Source organism: Cherax quadricarinatus, chromosome 6, assembly GCF_038502225.1.
Source record: "Cherax quadricarinatus isolate ZL_2023a chromosome 6, ASM3850222v1, whole genome shotgun sequence".
Lineage (NCBI taxonomy): Eukaryota > Metazoa > Arthropoda > Malacostraca > Decapoda > Parastacidae > Cherax > Cherax quadricarinatus.
Genome location: NC_091297.1, coordinates 20,840,555 through 20,857,433, shown reverse-complemented (window position 1 = coordinate 20,857,433; position 16,879 = coordinate 20,840,555). Strand labels below are relative to the sequence as shown.

Here is a 16,879-nt window from a genome sequence, read left to right as displayed (position 1 = left end):
CTTTTCTTATGCCAAATCAAAGTCGAGAACAACATCCAGTATTGGGCCGCTACTTAACCTCAAGCGCTCCCAGTAATTGAGGTGTTTTATCTCCGTTATGCGCGCCGTGAAGGTTCTCTGTACATTTTCTAGGTCAGCAATTTCACCTGCCTTGAAAGTTGCTATTAGTGTGCAGCAATATTCCAGCCTAGATAGAACAAGCGACCTGAAGAGTGTCATCATGGGCTTGGCATCCCTAGTTTTGAAGGTTCTCATTATCCATCCTGCCATTTTTCTAGCAGATGCGATTGATACAATGTTATGGTCCTTGAAGGTGAGATCCTCCGACATGATCACTCCCAGGTCTTTGACGTTGGTTTTCCGCTCAATTTTGTGGCCAGAATTTGTTTTATCCTCTGATGAAGATTTAATTTCCTCATGTTTACCATATCGGAGTAATTGAAATTTCTCATCGTTGAACTTCATATTGTTTTCTGCAGCCCACTGAAAGATTTGGTTGATGTCCGCCTGGAGCCTTGCAGTGTCTGCAATGGAAGACACTGTCATGCAGATTCGGGTGTCATCTGCAAAGGAAGACACGGTGCTGTGGCTGACATCCTTGTCTATATCAGATATAAGGATGAGAAACAAGATGGGAGCAAGTACTGTGCCTCGTGGAACAGAGCTTTCCACCGTAGCCGCCTCAGACTTTACTCTGTTGACTAGTACTCTTTGTGTTCTGTTTGTGAGGAAATTACAGATCCATTTACCAACATTTCCTGTTATTCCTTTAGCACGCATTTTGTGCGCTATTACGCCATACCTGGAGTTTACCTGGAGAGAGTTCCGGGGGTCAACGCCCCCGCGGCCCGGTCTGTGACCAGGCCTCCTGGTGGATCAGAGCCTGATCAACCAGGCTGTTACTGCTGGCTGCACGCAAACCAACGTACGAGCCACAGCCCGGCTGGTCAGGAACCGACTTTAGGTGCTTGTCCAGTGCCAGCTTGAAGACTGCCAGGGGTCTGTTGGTAATCCCCCTTATGTATGCTGGGAGGCAGTTGAACAGTCTCGGGCCCCTGACACTTATTTTATGGTCTCTTAACGTGCTAGTGACACCCCTGCTTTTCATTGGGGGGATGTTGCATCGTCTGCCAAGTCTTTTGCTTTCGTAGTGAGTTATTTTCGTGTACAAGTTCGGTACTAGTCCCTCTAGGATTTTCCAGGTGTATATAATCATGTATCTCTCCCGCCTGCGTTCCAGGGAATACAGGTTTAGGAACCTCAAGTGCTCCCAGTAATTGAGGTGTTTTATCTCCGTTATGCGCGCCGTGAAGGTTCTCTGTACATTTTGTAGGTCAGCAATTTCACCTGCCTTGAAAGGTGCTGTTAGTGTGCAGCAATATTTCAGCCTAGATAGAACAAGTGACCTGAAGAGTGTCATCATGGGCTTGGCCTCCCTAGTTTTGAAGGTTCTCATTATCCATCCTGTCATTTTTCTAGCAGATGGGATTGATACAATGTTATGGTCCTTGAAGGTGAGATCCTCCGACAGGATCACTCCCAGGTCTTTGACGGTGTTTCGCTCTATTTTGTGGCCAGAATTTGTTTTGTACTCTGATGAAGATTTAATTTCCTCATGTTTACCATATCTGAGTAATTGAAATTTCTCATCGTTGAACTTCATATTGTTTTCTGCAGCCCACTGAAAGATTTGGTTGATGTCCGCCTGGAGCCTTGCAGTGTCTGCAATGGAAGACACTGTCATGCAGATTCGAAGGCTTTTGCAAAGTCTGTATATATTACATCTGCATTCTCTTTGTCTTCTAGTGCATCTAGGACCTTGTCGTAGTGATCCAGTAGTTGGGACAGACAGGAGCGACCTGCTCTAAACCCATGTTGCCCTGGGTTGTGTAACTGATGGGTATCTAGATGGGTGGCGATCTTGCTTCTTAGGACCCTTTCAAAGATTTTTATGATATGGGATGTTAGTGCTATCGGTCTGTAGTTCTTTGCTATTGCTTTACTGCCCCCTTTGTGGAGTGGGGCTATGTCTGTTGATTTTTAGTAAATGTGGGACGACCCCCGTGTCCATGCTCCCTCTCCATAGGATGGTAAAAGCTCGTGATAGGGGCTTCTTGCAGTTCTTGATGAACACGGGTTCCAAGAGTCTGGCCCTGGGGCAGAGTGCATGGGCATGTCATTTATCGCCTGTTTGAAGTCATTTGGCGTCAGGATAACATCAGATAGGCTTGTGTTTGCCAAATTCTGTGGCTCTCTCATAAAAAATTAATTTTGATCTTCAACTCTCAGTCTGGTTAGCGGCTTGCTAAAAACTGAGTCATATTGGGACTTGAGTAGCTCACTTATTTCCTTGCTGTCATCTGTGTAGGATGCATGTTGTTTAAGTAGGGGCACAATACTGGATGTTGTTTTTGACTTTGATTTGGGATAAGAAAAGAAATACTTTGGATTTCTTTCAATTTCATTTATGGCTTTTAGTTCTTCCCGCGATTCCTGACTCCTATATGATTCCTTTAGCTTAAGTTCGACGTTTGCTATTTCTCTGACCAGTGTCTCCCTACGCATTTCAGATATATTGGCCTCTTTTAGCCGCTCTGTTATTCTTTTCCGTGGCCTGGGGAGGGAGCACCTATCTCTTTCTATTTTACAAATACTCCTCCTTTTTCTTAAAGAAATAAGCTTTGAGCATACATCGAGTGCCACCGAGTTAATCTGTTCAAGGCATAAGTTAGGGTCTGTGTTGCATAGTCTATCTTCCCAGCTTATATAGTTTAGGACTTGGTTTACTTGGTCCCACCATACCCCGGCCGGGATTGAACCCGCGGTCAGAGAGTCTCAAAACTCCAGACCGTCGCGTTAGCCACTAGACCAGCTAGCCACAATAAGATTCGTCCAACTAGGTATATTTCTACACCATAGGAAGGTTAGCATAGGCACCACTGTGACCACAAATGCAAGTTTTTACAGACGAATCTCCAGCTAGCGTGGCCGTGACGAACTCTAGCTCAAGTCCCCTCTGGAGATTCGTCTGTAAAAACTTGCATTTGTAGTCACAGTGGTGCCTATGCTAACCTTCCTATGGTGTAGAAATATACCTAGTTGGACGAATCTTATTGTGGCTAGCTGGTCCAGTGGCTAACGCGATGGTCTGGAGTTTTGAGATTCTCAGATCGCGGGTTCTATCCCCGCCCGTGGTATGGCTTATATAACCTCAGCCAGGTTTCTAAATTACTAGAAGTGTTTGATGTCTCTCAAAGTGTACACCCTAGAATGTAGGCGAGAAAGATACATCATAAACTCACCAAGAAGATTCTAGAGGGATTGATTTCGAACTAGCGAACCCAAGTCACTCCACGTGAAAGCAGGAGGCTTGCCAGAATATGCATGATACATCCTATGAAGTATCTCTCTTAGAGAGAACCCAGTAAATGTCAAGGGACCACGACTCTTCATCATCCTCCCCTCGTGCATTAGGGAAATTACCAACAAACCTGTGGCCGTCTTCAAGACCGAATTCGATAAGTTCGTGAAGGCAGTTCCTGGTCAGCCGGGCTGTGACTCATACATAGAACTGCAGATGGCGGCCACCAATAGCCTAATCGATTAAGCCAGCAACCAGAAGACCTAGTCTGAAACCGTGCCGCAGGGGAAGGGGGATGGTAACTCTTAGAAATGACTCCAGATACGCTACAAGCAATAAGCATTAATTGTTACAATAAAACGTACAGTGATAGACACACTGGTCCACGGCAGTGACGAGGATGTACCTTCATCAAGCAAGTTATAATGGTAATGAGTTGTTTATAGTAGGTAAAGTGGAGTGATTTCCCAGAGGTTTACCTAGTGCTGTTACACACTTCTCTGGGAAGACACACAAAGTGTGACTTAGTTCACACACAAAAGTCAAAGTCAACACAGCGAGTAGATGACAAGTGCTTGAGTCTGGCCAGACCTTGAAATATGTGTACCAGAGCTAACATGTGTACCAGTTAACATGTGTACCAGAGTTAACACGTGTACCAGAGTTAACATGTGTATCAGAGTTAAGATGTGTACCCGAGTTAGTAAGTAAGTTTATTCAGATATACACAAATACATTTAAATAGATTATCATACATAGCAGCATATGTGTAGAGAACCTGGAATAACCCAAAACAGTCGGACAGTGACTTATTTCCATTGAGGTCCTTTCGTTCCTTATCAATAATATTACATTAATATAAAAATCAAATGTAGCTGATAAGAAATTATATAAAAATGGCACAAAAATTATATAAAATATTGAATAGATGACAAAGATAAAATAAGCAGAACACAATAATTATAACAATATATAAAAACAATATGAAGAACACAATATTGTTATAGATTTCGCTCTGAGAATCAATAATATTTATAAATCTGTTGGAATCGCAGAAACACGCAAAAGGAATAAATTATAGAATGGCTAGTAAAATTATGAATAATCACTGAAAAACAATGGAAAATAGAAGACGATGAATATATATATCAGAAATTAATAATCATCTGTAGGGAATGCATTCATTGCCCTAATAACAGGTGTTGCTAGGGTCTTGTCCCTCGGTGGGACAGCCAGACAGCCAGTGCCAGATAACAGTAGGTTGTGTCAGGATTTGTTGTTTGCAGGAGTATCGTTGACTTTCTTCAAGAGGTCAGCGAATTTGCTAGCAGCTTGAGGGCGAGCTGCTTTTGGGGATGTGTGTCAGCGTCCTGATGGACCTTAATTTTATTGCAGATTTTAGGTCATTTGTAGAGGTGAAGTCGCGGTAGCTGTCAGCTGTCTGCTGGGAGGGGCTGTTGGTTCTTCCCACTTGGAGCTCTCCGGGAGCTTTGACATCCATTGTGTGCACGGATGTTGAGATTTGAGGGACTGAGTGCACTGAGTTAACATGTGTACCAGAGTTAACATGTGTACCAGAGTTAACATGTGTACCAGAGTTAACATGTGCACCAGAGTTAACATGTACCAGAGTTAACATGTGTACCAGAGTTAACATATGTACCAGAGTTAACATGTGTACCAGAGTTAACATGTGTACCAGAGTTAACATGTGTACCAGAGTTAACATGTGTACCAGAGTTAACATGTGTACCAGAGTTAACATGTGTACCAGAGTTAACATGTGTACCAGAGTTAACATGTGCACCAGAGTTAACATATGTACCAGAGTTAACATGTGCGCCAGAGTTAACATATGTACCAGAGTTAACATGTGCACCAGAGTTAACATATGTACCAGAATTAACAGTACAAAAGTTAAATAATAATCTTTGTGATGAGAGAAGAGGAAACAAGATTTAAACAAAATATATAAGAAAGAGAAGGTGTTAGTGATGATGACAAGTTTAGTTTGGAGAGATCTAACAACATTCACTTACCCATAAGAGTCCACGGAGTAAAGCTTGGTAAGACCATTGTTGTCCTGAGCCACGCTGATGTCACCACCATCATCACCACTCACCAACAGGGAACCGTGGGCGGCCAGAGCAGTGATGGGACGGGCGTGCCACCTGACCTTCTCCACAGCACTCACCTCCACCCCTTCACCCACACACATCACCAGGATCTCACCTGTGTGCACGCCTGTCACGCCACAATGCATATATTACCACTTCTTGTTAGTAAGTTGATTTAGGTACACGTACATATAAGTACAATTATCAAGGATAACCCCTAAAAATAGTGAGACACTGACTTATTTCCAGTGGGGTCCTTGTAATATCTTATTAAGAATATAAGAAAGGAGTAACACATCATTAGGCCTGCTGGCCCATACTAGGCAGGGCCTTCAAAGTTAGAACAGCTAAGTAACTCAACTGTGTGAAAATCAGCTACAATAAAAGGAGATACAGTAGGAATAAAGTAAATTTAGTTATTTACATTAACATTAAAGAAAGGATCAGTTTAAAATAATATAATATCTTTATTTCTACAAGTACATGTACAAGGTATACAGACCATAGTTGACATCACTGATATACTACTATATAGAAAGTCGCTTGTTATGCAGAGCATTTCCCGTAAATTAGGTCAATTTTGTCCCAGGATGCGACCCATACCAGTCGACTAACACCCAGGTACCCATTTTACTGATGGGGAACATAGACAACAGATGTAAAAAAAAACACGCCCAATGTTTCTACCCTCGCCGGGAATCGAACACAGACTCTCTCCGTGTGAAGCGAGAGCTTTAGCTACCAGTCTGGTACATAACAATTTTTGCATATATTGACAAATTTCTTTCTACAGACGCTTCAACTCTTCTGCTACTTTTTTCTTTCTCTTATTCTTCGATTATTTATTTCATACATTCATTTGCTGATACATCCACTCGTAAATGTTTAAATACATTTCTTTCCCTCTTATCTAGGCGACTCTCGAACTTGTTTTTCTATGTCTACTAGAAGCTGTCTTCTTTTACATACCCTCCTAAACTAGCAAATTTCCTAAATTTGCTTATAACAGATAAGTGAACTGTAGATATGTAGATATAAATCCATATGTACACCTGTTAACTCTTTTGGGGCCTAGTTCCTGGGCCTTTTGTGTGTCCATATGCTCTTGCGCTGCCGTCCACAGGATGGACATAGAGTGCACAATAAACTAGCCACTTCCTGGAGTTTACCTGGAGTTTACCTGGAGAGAGTTCCGGGGGTCAACGCCCCCGCGGCCCGGTCTGTGACCAGGCCTCCTGATGGATCAGAGCCTGATCAACCAGCCTGTTACTGCTGGCTGCACGCAAACCAACGTACGATCCACAGCCCGGCTGGTCAGGAACCGACTTTAGGTGCTTGTCCAGTGCCAGCTTGAAGACTGCCAGGGGTCTGTTGGTAATCCCCCTTATGTATGCTGGGAGGCAGTTGAACAGTCTCGGGCCCCTGACACTTATTGTATGGTCTCTTAACGTGCTAGTGACACCCCTGCTTTTCATTGGGGGGATGTTGCATCGTCTGCCAAGTCTTTTGCTTTCGTAGTGAGTGATTTTCGTGTGCAAGTTCGGTACTAGTCCCTCTAGGATTTTCCAGGTGTATATAATCATGTATCTCTCCCGCCTGCGTTCCAGGGAATACAGGTTTAGGAACCTCAAGCGCTCCCAGTAATTGAGGTGTTTTATCTCCGTTATTCGGTGGCAAAATCTAAAAATCTAATCCTAAACTACAACAACCTCTGCAACTTAAGCATCTCCCAAACGCAATAAGTCATCACCAAAAAGAAACAGTGCCAATACTACTATACAGCAGATTCATTATGTTACAAGATCACACCTCTCCCCAACAATGACATTCACGTCGTTGACACCACACACGTCTTTACCATCTGCTAGTTGCAATCCTCTGTCCCACAGAACTGCAAATCCAGTTCACTTTTTGTGTCCTAATTTTACTTCAGGTAAACTCCAGTCTTTTTCATGTCTCTTTGTTCTTGGGTCTAAGTTCAGAGTAACGTAACAGTACAGTGAGTTTCATACTTTCATGAACGTAAAACAAGTTGTGGACAATGGGTCATATGACATTGTTTACACAAATGAAAACAAGAATCTAAGTTGCATTTAAAAATGAAGGATTCTCATTTTCACAGGCTAATTATTTTATAAATACCCAAAAAATATTTAAAAAATTCATATGAACAATAAAAAGTAACAATGAGCTTACCAACACAAATGTATCCGGTGGAGAGGGCAGTAATACCCTTAGTGAAGGAGAAGGGTATGTCTGGTGGCGGGCAGGGCAGGAGGTGAGAGTGAAGAAGCACTGAGCCATCCCAGTCATACATAAGAACACCTTGTGTAGTGGCCAACACCAGCAACACTTGACCACGCACTTCAACCCACGATGCCTGCAAAAATCAACGTTTACCTCTTGTGTTAATTGTTGTTTTAACATTTTTAAGCCATTTAGATATAACAAGCTCATTCATATCTGCTTGATGCCCATGCCTCTATTTCTCATAAACCTCCTTCACATCCTATGTTCAGTCGATTTTTAGACATCACCTATAGGGATTACACCTTCCATCCGACACATTTATATCTTCACTTTTTTAATTACACTACCATGCTCCATCCCAACAACTCCTTTCTTTGAGCGTGGGAAAGTACATTTTCGAGGCATTGGCTAATCTAATAGAAATTACATTTGACTGAGCGAGGAAGAGAACTGTACTGTTCTACATAGTTCCTGTAATTACTGTCTGTCAAGACGGATATTTGAAGCTGGTGTAAAAAAAATCTCCAGTAAAAGGGGGAGGGGATCTCTCAGCCCTCTGAGGGACTTAGCCCTCTCACTACGATGTGAGAGGGCTAAGTCCCTTATATCGTATATTGCGGCTACCGCCCACATGATGGGTATATTGTGGCTTCCACCCACAGGATGGGTGTTGTGTCAGGGGCCCAAGACTGTTCAACTGCCTCCCAGCATCCATAAGGGGGATTACCAATAAACCCCTGTCTGTCTTCAAGAAGGCACTGGACAGGCATCTAAAGTCAGTACCAGACCAGCCGGGCTGTGGTTCGTACATCGGATCAGACCCTGATACACCATGAGGCCTGGTCACAGACCGGACCGCGGGGGCATTGACCCCGAAACTCTCTCCAGGTATACTCCAGATATACCAACCACAGGATAGGTATATTGTGACTACCACCCACAAGATAGGTATAAGGGTTCCCAGACGCGGTGAGAATCTATTGATTCAAGGAAGTGGAGGTGACCTTCCAAGGCTGGACCCACATTTCCTCTCATTCAAGTAGTCACTATATTACACTTCCGGGTTTTGCGTTCCTCATAAATGTAATAATAATAATTTTTGTATTTCGGTCGCTGCGAGATCCCAGAGAGATATTCCCGTATTGCCTAACCTGGAAAATCCTAGAGGGACTAGTACCGAACTTGCACACGAAAATCACTCACTACGAAAGCAAAAGACTTGGCAGACGATGCAACATCCCCCCAATGAAAAGCAGGGGTGTCACTAGCACGTTAAGAGACCATACAATAAGTGTCAGGGGCCCGAGACTGTTCAACTGCCTCCCAGCATACATAAGGGGGATTACCAACAGACCCCTGGCAGTCTTCAAGCTGGCACTGGACAAGCACCTAAAGTCAGTTCCTGATCAGCCGGGCTGTGGCTCGTACGTTGGTTTGCGTGCACCCAGCAGCAACAGCCTGGTTGATCAGGCTCTGATCCACCAGGAGGCCTGGTCACAGACCGGGCCGCGGGGGCGTTGACCCCCGGAACTCTCTCCAGGTAAACTCCAGGTAACCCCAGCCCCTTGTACAGCAATGCTCGCTAACGGAACAGTGCAGAATGCGGCAAAGGTTTCTAATGCAGTTAAATATCAACGCTGAAGATTTAAAGCGAACCAGAAAATGTATCCACACTAATTCAAACCTTCCACTAAGAAACATCAGATCTGAAACCAAACTGAGAGTAATTCTCTTGTTGTCTCAAATCAGTATCTAAAATACACCAGTACATTAAGTTTGAAGCCGCTCGGAATCTGTCTATCAAAAAAAGGCTTTCTCAAGTAATTGCTCTGAATCCAACGATTCTAAGTCTTTTAAAAAATATCATTAAAATTTCCACTTTTCATGCAGATAGTCTAAATTTGTATTGTTTCTTCCTTCTTATGGAATGAGGAATAAAAAGTGGCAATACTGTGACTGCAACACTGAACAACTATGTCGCAGTCAGCAGAGAGAAACTTATGACTTGTTAATGTTGCAAGTGGCACTCAGACGTCTTCATGAGATAATGTTGCAAGTGGCACTCAGACGTCTTCATGAGATAATGTTGCAAGTGGCACTCAGACGTCTTCATGAGATAATGTTGCAAGTGACACTCAGACGTCTTCATGAGTGGATCTCTCCTGAGTGCGGGTTGTCTCCTGATGGAATGATACATCAGCCTTAATATTTTGAAGCCAAGAAGACTATTCATTCTTTATTTATTAAATGCAAATTATTTTCACTATTCATTTAGTAAAACTGACAAATTGGGAATTTTGGAGCCCAATAACAATGCTAACTTTGCTTTGTGGAAAACACACAAGGGTTAACAACTTGATGTTAATTAGTAGTAACATTCTTCAGTCATCCGACGAATTCTAACCACTTCAGAATTTATAAGAAACAGTTTGTGGAAAATATTGTGTAATTTTCCCAAAATTATATTGTATAATTTTTATGATGTAAATACGTAATTACTGCGCTGCTGTTGGTCTAAAATATATTTGAAAGTGAAAGAGAACCATGCGCATGCGCCGGGTCGGAGAGGGTAGACCTAGGCAGAATAACGGTCGCGTGGGTATGCCAAAATGGCAAGTAAGTAAGTAAGTAAATTTATTCAGGTATACACAATACAGTTACATAGAATTATCATACATAGCAGCATATGTGTAGAGAACCTAGGATAACCCAAAAAAGTCAGACAGAGTGACTTATTTCCATTGGGGTCCTTTTACCTTATTATTATAATATAAAGGTTATAATATTTTCTTATTATTCTATAATGAAGATAACATCTTATTATCATACTAAAAAGACTATCTACTACACGAGGGTCATTAAGACTATCTACAATACGAGGGTCATTAAGACTATCTACTACCCGAGGGTCATTACGACTATCTACAATACGAGGGTCATTACTAGGGATAAGGTAAAATTTACACGTATTTTAGCTAAAAAATAGAAAATCATTCCCCTCCCTTTCTGTTGCTTCATTCATCAGACACTTCTTGGCAGTCTTCTTGAACTGGTTCAAGCTATGGCGTGGGTGTCTGGTCAAAATGGGACCAGGGAATTGACGTTCACAGCTGCCTAAAGGATTAATATAGGCCTCACTTCATAATAGGAATGTAACTGTTCCTGGTGAAGAGTGAGGGACCGTGAAAACAGTAAATAATGGGGGACGCCGAGCCGGGAACCACGCGACGCGCCATGCCATGACGAGTGTTTGGGAGGAAAATACCTGTCGATTCAATCATCACTCATCGGGCTTAGATCTTAATGGATCAACTTCTAACTGGTGTAAATTAATGGGACATTAAGTCGCTTTGTGAACTGAGGGAGAGGTAATGATAATGACTTTAGTTTAAGGGAATATGTGAAGTGAAACGAGTCGCCATTCCCCAAGTGAGCAAATGTTAAACTCACGGCCCTGTCCCAAGGACCACGGAGTTTTTACGGAGTCTCGTCTAAATCGGGACAACCCAAGTGATATCATAGTCCTGCTGGAAGAAGACCCGCATCGATTTGGCAGGACATCTAAGTCAGAGGAGGAAATAAAGAAAGACAAGGAATGTTGCCTCCTCGCCCACAGTTAAGTAAACCTTCTTATTATATAAGACTCATAACTGGCCAGTTAGGTGTTATAATAGGACAGATACTATGGGCACTAACAAGATCTCCAGTGACCACCAATAAAATTGGGTAAGTGGTGATTTCATTATGTTAAAACATGTAACCCCTTCCCCCTTCTAATCCGTCCAGTTTATCCATACAGTCCACAACTAACGGTAATGCCATGCCTATTGGTGTTATCCAACCTTAATCTATAATACTGGACCAGAATAGATGTGCCTAGTGCGTGTGGCATCGTTAGTTTAATATGTTTATTATGCACCCCATACCCATCCTGTAGGTAGTAGTCAAAAGATTACAGAGGACTTTCACGGCGCGCATAACGGAGATAAAACACCTCAATTACTGGGAGCGCTTGAGGTTCCTAAACCTGTATTCCCTGGAACGCAGGCGGGAGAGATACATGATTATATACACCTGGAAAATCCTAGAGGGACTAGTACCGAACTTGCACACGAAAATCACTCACTACGAAAGCAAAAGACTTGGCAGACGATGCACCATCCCCCCAATGAAAAGCAGGGGTGTCACTAGCACGTTAAGAGACCATACAATAAGTGTCAGGGGCCCGAGACTGTTCAACTGCCTCCCAGTACACATAAGGGGGATTACCAACAGACCCCTGGCAGTCTTCAAGGTGGCACTTGACAAGCACCTAAAGTCAGTTCCTGATCAGCCGGGCTGTGGCTCGTACGTTGGTTTGCGTGCAGCCAGCAGCAACAGCCTGGTTGATCAGGCTCTGATCCACCAGGAGGCCTGGTCACAGACCGGGCCGCGGGGGCGTTGACCCCCGGAACTCTCTCCAGGTAAACTCTAGGTACATAATGGGTCCAGGGACTGGACTCCAAAGTTTTGATAGCTGAGCAAGTTAGAGGTAATGCACTCATAATTACAAGGGTAATGAACTCACAATTTTACAAAGGTAAGGAACTCACAATTTACAAAGGTAATGAACTCCAGGTAGGTCTACTCACAATCATGACAAGTTACAAAGGTATTTACAGATTACAGAGGTACGTAATGGGTCCAGGGACCGGGCCCCAAAAGTTTTGATAGCTGAACTAGGTACAAAGGTAATGAACTCACAAGTTACAAAGGTAATGAACTCACAAGTTACAAAGGTAATGAATCCTGTAAGAATGGTTGCTTACGTTTATACATGGCTACAATCATGAACAAATTATAGAGTAATGAGCAATTCACACTTCCACACCCGGTCACAACTGTAATGAGTTATTGGTGCAAATATTGATTGTTGTGCCACACACACACACACACACACACACGCACACACACACAAACACACACAAACCCACACGCACGCACAGACACACACACACACACACACAAACACACACACACACACACACACACATACACGCACACACACACACACACACACACACACACACACACACACACACACACACACACACACACAAACACACAAACCCATACACACACACACTCACACACACATGCACACACACACATGCACACACACACACACACACACACACACACACACACACACACACACACACACAGGTATGATAAAGCTCACGGGACAGGGAGAGTGACCTAGTAGCGACCAGTGAAGAGGTGGGGCCAGGAGCTTGGACTCGACCCCTGCAACCTCAACTAGGTGAGTACACACACACACACACACATACACACACACACACACACACACACACACACACACACACACACACACACACACACACACACACACACACACACAAACAAACACACAAAAGTGGTAATGCTTTATTTATTCAAATCACATATTACTCGGGTAGATAATTTCCAGTAGATCCTTCATGTGTTAGCTCAAATCACCGACCAGTATGTTTTAAATAAGTGACCCACTGATCAGATCAGATCGATTGGTCCGAACCCTCGACTGGTCCGAACCCTTGACTGGTCCGAACCCTTGACTGGTTACAAACGGATTCGTTGGACAATAAAGCAGACTGTAAACGGATGGGGTTGTAGGCGCCCTTATCAAACACAAACAATAAATATAAATCAGGAACGTACACGGTAAGCTGTCCAATATACAAGTACAGTTAGAAATAGAAATACAAATAGCTAGAGCTTCACTTTAAGGAGGTTATTAATAGAGTATTCAAGAGGTTGCTAGTAGAATTACAGGAAATCAACCATTCAAATTATTATGAAGCTCTGTGTAGTCTGCAGTCAATCAAACAAACGGGCTTCCACATGGATAAATTGTCATTTTTGTGGAAATTGGTGTCATGCCCCTTGTGCAGATATCCTAGAACTAGCTACAAGCAGTATTAAAACAGGGAAGTGTTTTTGAGTATGCCCAAATGAGAGCAATCTGCGGACTAAAATCACAAGGGTATTATAAGAGGATAACATCAAAGCTGCTTTCATAGACAACCTGGAAGCTTTCTACAACAGATGGGAACATAAAAAGTCTGGGCTGAATGGTACTGCCCTTGATACTGGCCATGTAGTCAGAAACTGTAAGGCTGGAGGTGATGTCCTGGTAGTCAGTAAATGTGGGGCCGATAGTGCTGTCCTGGGAGACAGTAATGGTGAAGTTGGAAGTGCTGTCCTGGGAGACAGTAATGGTGAAGCTGGAGGTGCTGTCCTGGGAGACAGTAATGGTGAAGCTGGAGGTGCTGTCCTGGGAGACAGTAATGGTGAAGCTGGAGGTGCTGTCCTGGGAGAGAGTAATGGTGAAGCTGGAGATTTTGTCCAGGTAGTCGGGAATTATACGCAGGAAGGAATACATATAAATGACGTCATAGGGGACAGGAGCCGTAGTGGGGAAACAAGTGTAGTCAAAGATAAGATAAAACCAATATTGCAAACTAGAAATACCACAAGAAATAGCAAACAAGAGGACTCCACTAGCAATAGTGAGGATATATTACCAAAAACAACTGGTGGGAGCTCCATTGTTGGTGCTAGGGAGGATAGGAATAAGACAAGGAAACATGCACCAACAGGGAATACAGTCACAGAAACCCAAGGCAAACGGAAACCAAGCCTGTGCACATACTATGCACTTGGTATCTGCAGACATGGGAAATCTGGAAAAACAGACGGGATGTGCAACTATGACCACCCTAGAAAATGCCATGCCCATATGACAACAGGAAAATGCAAACTCCCTTCCTGTAAGCTTTTTCACCCTAAAATGTGTACCTCTTCAGTACAGGAAAGACTGTGCTATAACTTAAATTGCCAGGCACACCATCTAAAGGGGACAAAAAGATACAAAACATCCAGGCCATGGGAAAACCTGGGTAGCCACAGCCACTCAAGAGGGAGAGGTTGTTTAGTACCAGGAAGGAAAAAAAACTGGCAGGAAATGGCAGAAATCGTACACCAAATCCAGTCATTCCTGGAGTGGAACCACAGTCGATGGCCTCCACTCCAAACCAACAGATACAGATGCTAATGCCGGAAAAAAATCCCCCCCCCAGTACCAACAATACCACCAGTCCGATGACATTCTTCCTTGCAAATATACAGGGTCTAAAGCCAGCAACAAACAACAAAATACCTTTCATCCGTGGACTGCTTGCAGAGGCAAAGGCAATGTTTGCGGCTTTCACTGAGACCCACATAAAGGATCACTTGGACAACGAAATATGGATCCCAGGTTACAACCTATACAGATGTGACAGAGTGAACAGGCAAAAGGGGGGGGGGGTTAGCCTGTACATTGCAGAGTCACTTGTTTGCACAGAACTGCTTAATGCCTCAAATGATGTAGTGGAAGTTTTAGCAGTAAAGGTCGAGAACCAAAACCTAGTCATTGTGGTAGTCTACAAGCCTCCGGATGCAACATCCCAGCAATTCCAGGAACAGCTGTTAAAAATTGACCACTGTCTGGAAAATCTTCCAGCTCCTGCACCCAATATCTTGCTCCTGGGGGATTTCAACTTAAGGCACCTATAATGGAGGAATATAGCAAATAATATTGTTGCAGTAATAACACCAGGAGGCAGCTCTGATGAAAACTCACACTCACACGAGCTTTTAAATCTCTGCACAAAATTCAATTTAAACCAGCAAATAATAGAGCCTACCAGACTGGAGAATACACTAGACCTCATCTTCACTAACAATGATGATCTGATAAGAAATGTCACCATATCAAAAACAATATACTCAGATCACAACATAATTGAGGTTCAGACATGTATGCATGGAGCCCCAGACCGACATAATGAGACTAGTCACGAGGGAGCATTCACTAAATTCAACTTCAATAACAAAAACATAAAATGGGACCAAGTAAACCAAGTCCTAACCGATATAAGCTGGGAAGATATACTAAGCAACACAGACCCCAACTTATGCCTAGAACAGATTAACTTCGTGGCACTCGATGTATGCACAAGTCTTATTCCTCTAAGAAAAAGGAGGAGTAGATGTAAAATAGAAAGAGACAGGCGCTCCCTTTACAGGCAACGGAAAAGAATAACAGAGCGGCTAAAAGAAGTCAATACATCTGAAATGCGTAGGGAGACACGGGTCAGAGAAATAGCAAGCATCGAACTTAAGCTAAAGGAATCTTATAGGAGTCAGGAATCGCGGGAAGAACTAAAAGCCATAAATGAAATCGAAAGAAACCCAAAGTATTTCTTCTATGCCAAATCAAAGTCGAGAACAACGTCCAGTATTGGGTCCCTACTTAAACAAGATGGGTCCTACACAGATGACAGCAAGGAAATGAGTGAGCTACTCAAGTCCCAATATGACTCAGTTTTTAGCAAGCCGTTAACCAGACTGAGAGTCGAAGATCAAAATGAATTTTTTATGAGAGAGCCACAAAATTTGGTTAACACAAGCCTATCCGATGTTATCCTGACGCCAAGTTACTTCGAACAGGCGATAAATGACATGCCCATGCACTCTGCCCCAGGGCCAGACTCATGGAACTCCGTGTTCATCAAGAACTGCAAGAAGCCCCTATCACGAGCCTTTACCATGCTATGGACAGGGAGCATGGACACGGGGGTTGTCCCACAGTTACTAAAAACAACAGACATAGCCCCACTCCACATAGGGGGCAGTAAAGCAACAGCAAAGAACTACAGACCAATAGCACTAACATCCCATATCATAAAAATCTTTGAAAGGGTCCTAAGAAGCAAGATCACCACCCATCTAGAAACCCATCAGTTACACAACCCAGGGCAACATGGGTTTAGAACAGGTCGCTCCTGTCTGTCTCAACTATTAGATCACTACGACAAGGTCCTAAATGCACTAGAAGACAAAAAGAATGCAGATGTAATATATACAGACTTTGCAAAAGCCTTCGACAAGTGTGACCATGGCGTAATAGCGCACAAAATGCGTGCTAAATGAATAACAGGAAAAGTCGGTCGATGGATCTATAATTTCCTCACTAACAGAACACAGAGAGTAGTCGTCAACAGAGTAAAGTCCGAGGCAGCTACGGTGAAAAGCTCTGTTCCACAAGGCACAGTACTCGCTCCCA

The 16,879-nt window shown here is 43.2% G+C and overlaps 1 protein-coding gene across 2 annotated transcripts in view; it reads right to left on the bottom strand.

Moving 5' to 3' along the window:
* The window catches only part of LOC128692564 (WD repeat-containing protein 54-like), a 66,252-nt gene that overhangs the window by 15,811 nt on the left and 33,562 nt on the right, over window positions 1–16,879 (bottom strand). For both annotated transcript variants that reach the window (XM_070080881.1, XM_070080884.1), the window contains exons 4-5: window positions 7,675–7,858; window positions 5,401–5,605 (exon numbers count right to left, since the gene is read on the bottom strand). In XM_070080881.1, the coding sequence (XP_069936982.1) occupies window positions 5,401–5,605; window positions 7,675–7,858 (389 nt within the window). The remainder of the gene's footprint in view (window positions 1–5,400; window positions 5,606–7,674; window positions 7,859–16,879) is intronic.